General features: G+C 43.7%; 1 protein-coding gene across 1 annotated transcript in view; it reads left to right on the forward strand.

Annotated features, from left to right (window-relative positions):
• Nucleotides 1–10,346, forward strand: part of LOC134585306 (E3 ubiquitin-protein ligase RNF213-like) — a 105,736-nt gene extending 95,390 nt beyond the window's left edge. The window contains exon 18 of the mRNA XM_063440727.1: nt 10,154–10,346. Within this exon, the coding sequence (XP_063296797.1) occupies nt 10,154–10,304 (151 nt within the window). The 3' untranslated portion in view covers nt 10,305–10,346. The remainder of the gene's footprint in view (nt 1–10,153) is intronic.
• The last annotated feature ends 383 nt before the right edge of the window (nt 10,347–10,729 follow it).

Consider the following 10,729-nt stretch of genomic DNA (forward strand, 5'->3'; position numbering starts at 1 on the left):
CCGTTTCTTTGACTTGGGAGAAGGGAGTAGTAAAAACCATGGCTTTGATCGATTCTGGAGCCGCTGAGAGCTTTATCGATCAGGTTTTTGTTAACAAGCATACTATCCCATCCCAGTTAAGGGAGACACCCCTGGCCGTTGAGGCCATAGATGGTAGACCTTTACTTGAGCCTGTTATTTTCCGTGAGACCATACCTGTTAATTTAACTGTTGGTATCTTGCATGAGGAAGACCTATCCCTGTTGATCATTTCCTCCCCTTCTATTCCCATAGTCCTGGGGTACTCCTGGTTAAAGAGACATAACCCTATCTTTAATTGGGAGTTAGGGGAGATAGTTTCATGGGGTCAGAATTGTCAAGAGAAATGTTTGCGGAGGGTCTCGCCTCTTTGCCTGGCTAACACGTCGGCTAACTCCTCTAATCCTACAGAGACACAAATACCGCCTCAGTACCTGGATTTAAAGGCTGTATTTGATAAAAAGAGAGCCGATACCTTACCTCCACACAGATCCTTTGACTGCAAGATTAACCTACTTCCTGGTACTATGCCTCCCAGGGGTCATGTATACCCGTTATCTACTAAAGAGAATTCAGTTCTAGAGGAGTATATTCACGAGAATTTAGACAAGGGATTCATTAGGAGATCCTCCTCCCCTGCCGGGGCTGGATTCTTTTTTGTTAAAAAGAAGGATGGTACACTTAGGCCTTGTATTGATTATCGAGGTTTGAACAAGATAACCATTAGGAATGCTTATCCCATTCCTTTGATTACCGAACTCTTTGACCGTTTAAAGGGTTCTAACATTTTCACCAAGTTAGATCTCAGAGGGGCATATAACTTGGTGAGAGTCCAGCAGGGACATGAGTGGATGACGGCGTTCAACACTCGTTACGGTCACTATGAATATACAGTTATGCCTTTTGGGTTATGTAATGCACCGGCTGTATTCCAGGATCTGATAAATGAGGTTCTTAGGGAATTTCAGCATGAGTGTGTTATTGTATACCTGGACGATATACTCATACATTCTAGAGAGATTGAGACTCACCACGAACAAGTCAGAAGGGTTTTGCACAAACTTCTTCAACATGGTCTGTACTGCAAATTGGAGAAATGTAGTTTCGATCAATCCCAAGTAAACTTCCTCGGTTATGTGATCTCTGGGGAGGGATTTAAGATGGACCCGGATAAACTCCAGTCCATTCTGGATTGGCCTCTACCCAAGGGTCTTAAGGCCGTTCAGAGATTTATTGGGTTCTCCAATTATTATAGGCGCTTTATTAAGGGTTATTCTTCTATTATTGCGCCCATTACCAATATGACCAAACAGGGGGCTGATACTAAGAATTGGTCTAAGGAAGCTCTCCTTGCTTTCAAAACTCTCAAGGAGCTTTTTGCTTCCGCCCCAATTTTAGTTCACCCTAATACCACTCTTCCTTTCCTACTTGAGGTTGACGCCTCGGAGACTGGCATAGGTGCTATCCTATCCCAAAGGCTAGGTGTGGATAAACCCTTACACCCATGTGGATTTTTTTCTAAAAAATTGTCTGGTGCTGAGAGCAGATATGACATTGGTGACAGAGAACTACTAGCTGTTATCAAGGCTTTAAAAGAATGGAGACATTTATTGGAAGGGACATTACATCCTGTTACTATTTTAACGGATCACAAGAACTTGTCCTATATTGGAGAGGCCAAGCGATTGTCCTCCAGGCAAGCTCGTTGGTCGTTATTCCTCACCCATTTCAATTACGTTCTCACTTATAGGCCTGGTTCGAAAAATTCTAAAGCCGATGCCCTATCTCGCCAATATGAACCTTCTGCTTCATCTGAACCGGTTCTGTCCTCTATTGTACCTAAATGCAATATTATTGCTAACACAAGTCTCAAAATCCATTCCCCGTTGCTTGCCCAGATCATGAAGTCACAACATCTGGCACCTGGACAGACTCCTGAGGGAAGAAACTTTGTTCCTCCTGAACTCCAATTGGAGCTCTTACAGTGTTTCCACGAAAGTAAGGTGGCTGGTCATCCTGGCATTCGCAAGACTTATTCCCTGATCTCTAAGGATTTCTGGTGGCCTTCCTTACGAAAGGATATTAAGGAGTTCATCGGAGCTTGTGAGATTTGTACCAAGACTAAACAGCCTCACACATCGCCATGTGGTCTATTACACCCTTTGGACATTCCTGAGAAACCATGGTCCTGCTTGGCCATGGACTTTATTGTGGATTTACCTGCTTCCAAGAGACAGACTGTTATTCTCACGGTGGTTGATAGATTTACTAAGATGGCTCATTTTGTGCCGTTACCTAAACTCCCGACTTCTCCTGAATTGGCGGAGATTTTCGCGAGAGAGGTTTTTCGCTTACATGGGATACCTTCTGAAATTGTTTCTGATAGAGGTTCTCAATTTGTCTCACGATTCTGGAGATCCTTCTGTTCTCAATTAGGCATCAAATTGAACTTTTCCTCTGCCTATCACCCCCAGTCTAACGGGGCTGCTGAACGTACCAATCAAAAGATTGAACAATATCTGCGCTGCTTTGTTTCCGAACACCAGGATGATTGGGTCGGTTTGATTCCTTGGGCGGAGTTCGCACACAATAATCTCGTTTGTGATTCTACTCGTTCTAGCCCCTCTTCATGAACTATGGCTTTCATCCTTCCATTTTTCCTTCGGTCTCTTCTTCCCAAGGAGTACCGTCGGTTGATGATCATGTCGCCAATCTGAAGAAGTTGTGGGATCAGACTCGTCAAATTCTCCTGCATAATTCTATGTTGTTCAAAAAACACGCTGATAAGCACAGAAGGGCGGCTCCAGTTTTTGTTCCTGGGGATAGAGTATGGCTGAGTACTAAGAACATTCGTTTAAAAGTTCCCTCTATGAAGTTTGCTCCTCGTTACATAGGTCCTTACAGGGTTCTGACTCGTATCAACCCGGTTGCGTATCGCCTAGCTCTGCCATCTGCCTTACGCATCCCTAACTCCTTCCATGTGTCTTTGCTGAAACCGCTGATTTGCAACAGATTTTCCTCTACGGTTTCCTCACCTCGTTCAGTTCAGGTGGAGGGTCAGGAGGAGTACGAGGTCAACTCCATTATCGATTCCCGAGTCTCCCGGGGGAAGCTACAATATCTAGTCAACTGGAAGGGATATGGTCCTGAGGAGAGGAGTTGGGTACCTCAGGAGGATGTTCATGCCCCTCGCCTCCGCAGGGCGTTTCACTCCCGCTTTCCATCTCGTCCCGGTTCCTTCCGCCCGGTGGGCGTATCTGAGAGGGGGGGTACTGTCAGGGTACCTGAGGTCTCTACCTCTGAGAGAGGTAGAGACTTAGTCGTTTATCCGTCTAGACGAGCCGTTTCCCCCGTTCCTCGCGGTCCATCCAGTCACTTAAACGCTGGCCGCGAGGGATCCGCTTCCTTTTCTAACATGACGCTCAGTACGTGACGTCATGACGCCAATCCCGAGTGACCTGTCACTCAATTGTCCGATATCTAATCAGGACTTGTCGGAGGCGTGTCTACTCTCCGGAGTCAGGGTACTTAAGCTTGCTTCTTTCTTCAGCTCATTGCCCTGTCGTGGTTCTAGCTTGTCTAGTCACTCAGTGCTCTTGTGTTCTAGTATTCTCTTTGGTTCTGACCCGGCTTGTTGTACTATTCTGTTTATCTCTGTTATCCCTCTGACCCGGCTTGTCTCTCGCTTACCTGTCTTCTCGTTCCCTCGACCTCGGCTTGTCTCTGACCATTCTCTGTTATTCTCTGTACGTTAGTCCGGCCATTCTAAGGCCCGGTACACGTACCTTTCCACTGTTTGGACTCTGCGTGTTGGATCCCTGTCCCGATCCTGACACTCCCTAACTCAGAGGATGCCAGACATAAAGTCAGCATTTCATAAATTTTACACGTCACTATACAACCTGAGAGACACACCAACATCCACGGACAAAATTTGAGAATTCCTCTCAAACAGAATAAAGAACACAATACCAAGGAATGTGGTGGAATTCTTGGACAGCCCCATAACAAAGGAGGAATTCCTCTCAGTGGTCAAACAACTGCCCATAGGCAAAAGCCCAGGCCCAGATGGGTTCACGGGCAAATACTATAAGGTGATGGCACAGATGTTAGCCGATCCCTTTATTCGAGCATTCAACGCAAAAACTGACCCAAAGACCATGCCACCAGGGTCCTTAGATGCCACCATAGCCTTAATACCAAAGTCAGGTAAAGACCCCACGAATTGTGGGAGCTACAGACCAATATCCCTGATGAACGTGGACCTTAAACTCTTTACCAAAATACTGGCGACCAGGTTAAAACCATTATTACCAGAACTCATTCACCCAGACCAAGCAGGGTTTGTGCCGGGGAGGGAAGCGAAAAACAACATTACTAAAATCATAAATATAATGCACTGGGCCAAAACACACAAAATCCAGAGCGCACTGCTGGCTATTGATGCCGAAAAGGCATTTGATATAGTAGACTGGGCCCTGATGCAGGCCACGATGAGGCACTTGGGTTTTGGACACCGGTGGCTGACATGGATAGATAGATTATACTCATCACCCACTGCCCGTATACGCATAAATGGCCAACAGAGGCAGTAAACATCAGAAATGGTACCAGACAGGGATGCCCATTATCACCCCTGATATTTATTTTAAATCTAGAACCATTCTTACAAGGCATACGGGACCACCCCCACATAAGGGGGATAATGATCGGCGAGGCGGAATACAAAATATCCGCCTTTGCTGACGACTTACTCTTTACAATATCACAACCAATGCAAACAATCCCACATATTTTGGCCGAGATGGAAACATACAGTGAAATATCAAACTTCCAAGCTAACCTAACGAAGTGCGAGATTCTCCCCTAATACACGACACAGGACACAGACAGATATATCCAACAACACTTTCACTTTACATGGACAACCAAAGCAATTAAATATCTGGGTGTACACCTTCCCCATCACATTGGACAACTGTATGAACTAAATTTCCCACCACTTATGACCTCCATATCCAAAGACCTGCAGACATGGCAAAAGCCATGCTTCGGCTGGTTTTGTAGAATCAACATAATTAAAATGAATGTGTTGCCACGAATACTCTATTTACTGCAAACCATACCGGTGTTGTTACCAAAAAATCTCTTCACCAAAATCAAAGGCATCATCAAACCTTCATTTGGGCACAAACAAAGCCACGAATAGCACACAAACTCTTAACAAAATCAAGGGAAAGAGGTGGACTGGGCGTCCCAGACATAGAAGCATACCACAACACCATACACATGACTAGGATATATGAATGGACAAAGAAACAGGCGACACAACAATGGGTAGCGATAGAACAAACTAATTCCACTGTACCACTCTCCTCCCTTCCTTGGTATGGAACAAACAAAAATCTTCTAAAGCAGAAACAACATCCTACAATAACGGCCACTCTAAAAAGTTGGAAAAAACTCAACAACACCATACCGATATCCCCCTACCCCTCACCACTATACCCCCTGACACAAAACCCCCTACTCCCGATGGGCTTCCCGAGACGCTTATACGAAATGTGCCAGAACACCTATCAAGTCACACTACAGGAGGTAACGAGAGATAACTCCCTCATCCCGCTACAACCTTACACTAGGGAAACCCCCTGCGGCTCTACAGCAAATGCACTATTCCCAAATTCAACATCTTGCGAAGGGAAAACACTTACTACCAGGGGGCAATAGGGAGCCTACAGCTTTTGAACACCTATGCACAACACATCCTTTAAAACACAAACTGCTTTCTACCATGTACAGGATGATTGTAAACACAAACACCCCAAACAAGATAGACATGCCAGACTACTCCTCGAAATGGGCACATGAATTACAACTTAAATTAACAGGAGATCAATGGAAACAAATTTTTATTAGAACACACAAAACTTCCATACCCACAAATTCCCAAGAAAGCAACTGCAAGCGCATCACAAGATGGCATTACACACCATCGAAACTAAGCAAGATGTACCCGGAAACCAAAGATATATGTTGGAGGTGTAACCAGACGGGAGCTAATACTTCACACATCTGGTGGCAATGCCCTATCATTGAACGATACTGAGTCAGAATACACACACTCATACAAAGCATCACGAATGCCAAAATTCCTTTCGCACCGGAACATTTGATTTTTCTCTTACCACCCCCCAAAATAAATAATAAAGAGAATAAATTAATCGCACAAATAATTATGGCAGCTAACCTCATTATACCAATATATTGGAAACAGGCGAAAGCCCCCTCCAACAGGGCATGGATTGAAAAGGTTGAGGGCACCCATGGTTTCCTTTATGGAAAGGGGCAAAACAATCAAAATAAAATAAATTAAAATGAGAAGTTGTACGAAAGAACACACTGCAAAATGCATAACCACTGTGACCATACCAAGATAAGCAACAACGAAAACCACAAATATCACGACACACATCAATAGGCTAACTGGAATTTGAACATACGTTAACACTTTATGTTGTATTATCTATGGCAATACCACTTAATTATGAAGAATCGGTAATTAGAATGTGAAATCGACTATCGCAGATATCATCTGATTTATGCTGTAAATATAGTCATATCAAGAATGAGAGCGTATTACGTTACCTAACGATTTTGACAAGATCTACAAACAGTTTTGCAAATTAAAACTACACATGTTAACTGTATATTAGTATTCGAATCTGAATGTAATTTGTTTGTTGTTTACATGTACGCTACATATGTCAATGTAATTTACTATTCAAAAACGAATAAAAAAATTTCAATAGAAAAAAAAAAAAAAAACATTATAGTAATCATATCAATCTTAAGCTTGGGCCAGAAATTCTGAGCCAAGCACTGGGTACCCATATGGAGACCCACAAGGAGGATTAGGGAGACTAGGGTAATCCATGGGAGGAGAGAAAAAAAAAAAACTTTCAACCCCTTAGTGCACCACAATTAAAGAATTTCATCAGAAAATTAAAACCATCACAAAAGGATCTTGTAACTACTCAAGTATAAGACCATTATTTACACACACACACACAAAAAAATTAAACCTTATAAATTTAACTTATGAGCCCATAATACACGACAATTACCAAAATAGCAATGATTCTCATATTTGGATTTTAGTTTCATTAATAACAATATATCTTAACCATACTTTTGCTTGCAGTGAGTAATATAGCATACCCGAAGTATTTTAAGGAGTTTCACCCAAAAATTATAACCATCAAAAAAAAAAAAAAAAAACTTTATAGACTAAACTTCAACCCCTCAATGCACCAACAAAATAGCAGTGATTCTCGTATTTAAATTTTAGTTTCATTCTCACGTGTTCTTTTCTTAATATCTGTAGTAATGGGTTTATTTTTTTTTCTAGTCAGACTAATTGTATTTTTTTTATTTTTTTTTTGAATTCTTTATTTTTGTTGTGCATGGTAAAACAGTCGGCTCACTCAGCCACAATAGCAGTCGTAAGCTCAGAACAAACATCATAAACATAACATGGTATAGAATATTCAGCACAAATTTTACATTTTGTTGTAGGGAACAGGCTGCACATTTTTAGATAACATGCATAACATCAAGTCTAATACAGTTTAGGCAGTGGCAATAAAAAAATACATGGTGGTATAATGACATTCGGCAAGGTGCACGCTAATAGTTTAGGTACAGGCAAGGATGGGAGGTACTGCACTGAAGTGCTTTTACGATAGCATCATGCTTATTAGCCAGAAAATAGTATATGAGAGGTACAAATAGCAAAGGTCATTTCGTTTATAAATTTTTAGTTCGTTAGTGCATGAAGAATGTAACAATCAGGGGTGCCTTGCCATAACGGCGGTAGGTAACTATAAGACCTCGATACGTAACTTAGCATTGGGAGTACCGTGCACATTTTTAGGAAGTACCATGACAATAAACAGGATATTTAAACATTTTAAAAATTGAAAAAGAAAATTAAGTGTTGTCAAAACTTGTAGTAACATGTGGGCTTTAAGTGGTGAGGGTTTTCTCTTAGGGTGCGTGTTAGTCAAAGTGTGAAGGTAGTATGCAAGAAAACTCGCTAGTCAGTCAGTGTACCTACTGTGTGTCTTCGTAACCTAGAGTGGTAAACAGGCTTAGGGTAGTGTACGTGGTGGTTCTTGGTTAGGGTGCGTGTTTGGCATGATTCACTTTTACATATCAATCGTGTTTGTTACGCCGCACTAGCGGTGGACAGTCTGTGCGTTGTCTCAACCTAGATTAATATGCAGGCTTTGCGTGGTATTCGTAGTAGGGAGTATATGTATCTTTGTGAACTCGCCAGACATGTGAAAGCTTGCTAAAACATCTATGAAAGCATGCATGTGCAAGCTGTGTGGTGTGAGTTAGGTTCCATGGTGAAATATAGCATGTGTTGCATGTTAGTGTTGTAGTTTGTTTCAGGTTAACAATCCGATATGAGTGAGTAGCGTGATGTGAGAGGCGCTATATCTCTGTGTGAGGTATGTAGTTGCATGAAGGTATGTTTGCTGGGAAAGCACTATTGTGGGGCTAATGATGAGACTCATTGCTGCTCTGGGGTGGGAAAACATATCTCAAGTCCACAGTGAAAAAGGGCAGTGACACTGCTCGGTGGGTACAGTTCTGTATGGTCTCCGTCTTCCCCGGCAACCATCACCTGCCAGTCTGCGGGTCCTCGTTCCACTCAGCCGATTCCTTGGGATGGCAGGTTCTCTAAGCAAGCTTGGAAGATGCTGGGGTTGTTGGTGGGGAATGCCACAGGGAGGCAGGTTTTGCGCTGTGGAGGTGAGGTGGGATGCAGGTAATCCATACTGCCTGGCAGACTCAGGTGGGTGGTAGTGTGTTGGAGCTCCCGTGTGGTGCTGTGGACCAACGCGTATGGTTGGGGTCGGATGAGTTTACCCATGTGGGGCCCTGCGCTTTCCGTCTCCAGTGTGATGGCCTTGGTATCGAGGGCGGTGATGCGTGGCCTGGGTAAGGTCCCCGGTTAAGTCCATGAATCGGGACAAGTCCCTTAGAGTATCTCTGAGCCTGTGAATGGTGCTGTAGTTTGTGACTCCTCGGCCCAGGTGAGTTGGGAACCTGGAGTCGGGCTTTGCCCGATCGTCGTGCCGTGCAGCGGCGGCGTCTGGGGTAGGCATTTCTGTGGTGATGCCCCACTCGTGTGGTCTTGGATTCTGTATGGCGGTGCAATCGCCGTGATGCTTGGTGGGGATCGATGGGTGATGGTCGCTGTAAGGGAGCAGGGCGCCCGGGAGGGGCAGGTAGACGTAGCCTGCCCTCCAGAATACCTCAAAGTTGTGGTTCAGTCTTGTGAGGACATCTTGCGTGAGTCGGTACCACACGCTGTGTCCGCCATTTTAGGTGGGCCTCTGATTGTTGTCGTAGGCGACATTCCACCTCTCAGCATGCCTGGGACAACTGCCCCTGGGTGGACCGGGATCACCCCCGCCGGTCCTGGGGGGGGGGGTAACAGGGCTTGTTTGTGCAGCGAACAGCCTCAGGGCGCCTCCGGGTTAGGGGAGCGGCCGCCTCCCCCGCCCAGCGTATACCAGGCCGCAATGCCGTACATGGTTCCATCTGGCTACGATCAAGTAGCAGGACGTCCCGCTGTGTGCCCCTTGGTGTGGATGGCCAGTGGGCATCCAAATTTGCTGGTTGTGTCGCTTGTGTGAGCCCTTTGTTGCTCATTTCGCCAAGATTGTGCAGGAGCTTGTGTAAAACATGTCTCTCCGCCATGATGACCAGGCCCCGCCCACACTAATTGTATTTTCAGCATTGTTTGAATACTATAGGTGACTAATTGTATTTTCAGCATTGTTTGAATACTATGGGTGACTAATTGTATTTTCAGCATTGTTTGAATACTATGGGTGAATAATTGTATGTTTGTATATCTTGGCTAGTATAGGAGACATTTCATATTGTTGGCCTTGTTTCGAGACTATAGGATACTATTTGTATTTTCGGCATTGTTTGAGGTCCTGATTTGTGCATTGACATAACAAACTAAGATGAATGGGGCCAACAGAACTGAGGGACGTAAAGCTTGCTGTATATTTACTAATCATTGTTTTGTTTTGCTGTTTGTCCTCAGATTAAAAGATACATTACTTCCATTACTTGATGAAAAAGAGATCTCTTTTCCACAACTGGAAAATTCTTTCCCTGATGAAATTACTTTAGCTCATTCTACAGAGGCCTGGAAGATCGCAGCCAACAAAGCATGGCTTCGTCTACGAAAGTGAAGAAAGTGTATAATTAAATCCAGAATATGTACCCAAGCCGCTAAGACACTTCAAAATTGTGAATCATGATGCCTTGTTTTACGTTGAAACCACTGACTTCATCCAAATGAAATGTCCCCATGTCCGAAAAACAAAACATTTGAGACCCAATGGAAAGTAATTACAATGATAAGTATATTGATACAATCTGTTCTCTTACTCCCCCAGCATTTGTACCTTTTCCTAGATGAGCAAGTCTTTTTAAAACAATTATGATTGTTAACACACATACCTCGTCTGTTTAAGTGCATTTCCCTTGTGTCGGTGTAAAAGCACATACATAGCTGTTCTGAATAAAAGAATGTGTGCGCACACAAATACAGACAGGCCCACCCACGCACTTGAACACGATGAATGAGAGACTCCTACAAATAAATAGAAGTCAG

This window comes from Pelobates fuscus, unplaced genomic scaffold (genome assembly GCF_036172605.1).
Source record: "Pelobates fuscus isolate aPelFus1 unplaced genomic scaffold, aPelFus1.pri H_1, whole genome shotgun sequence".
In the NCBI taxonomy this organism is placed as follows: domain Eukaryota; kingdom Metazoa; phylum Chordata; class Amphibia; order Anura; family Pelobatidae; genus Pelobates; species Pelobates fuscus.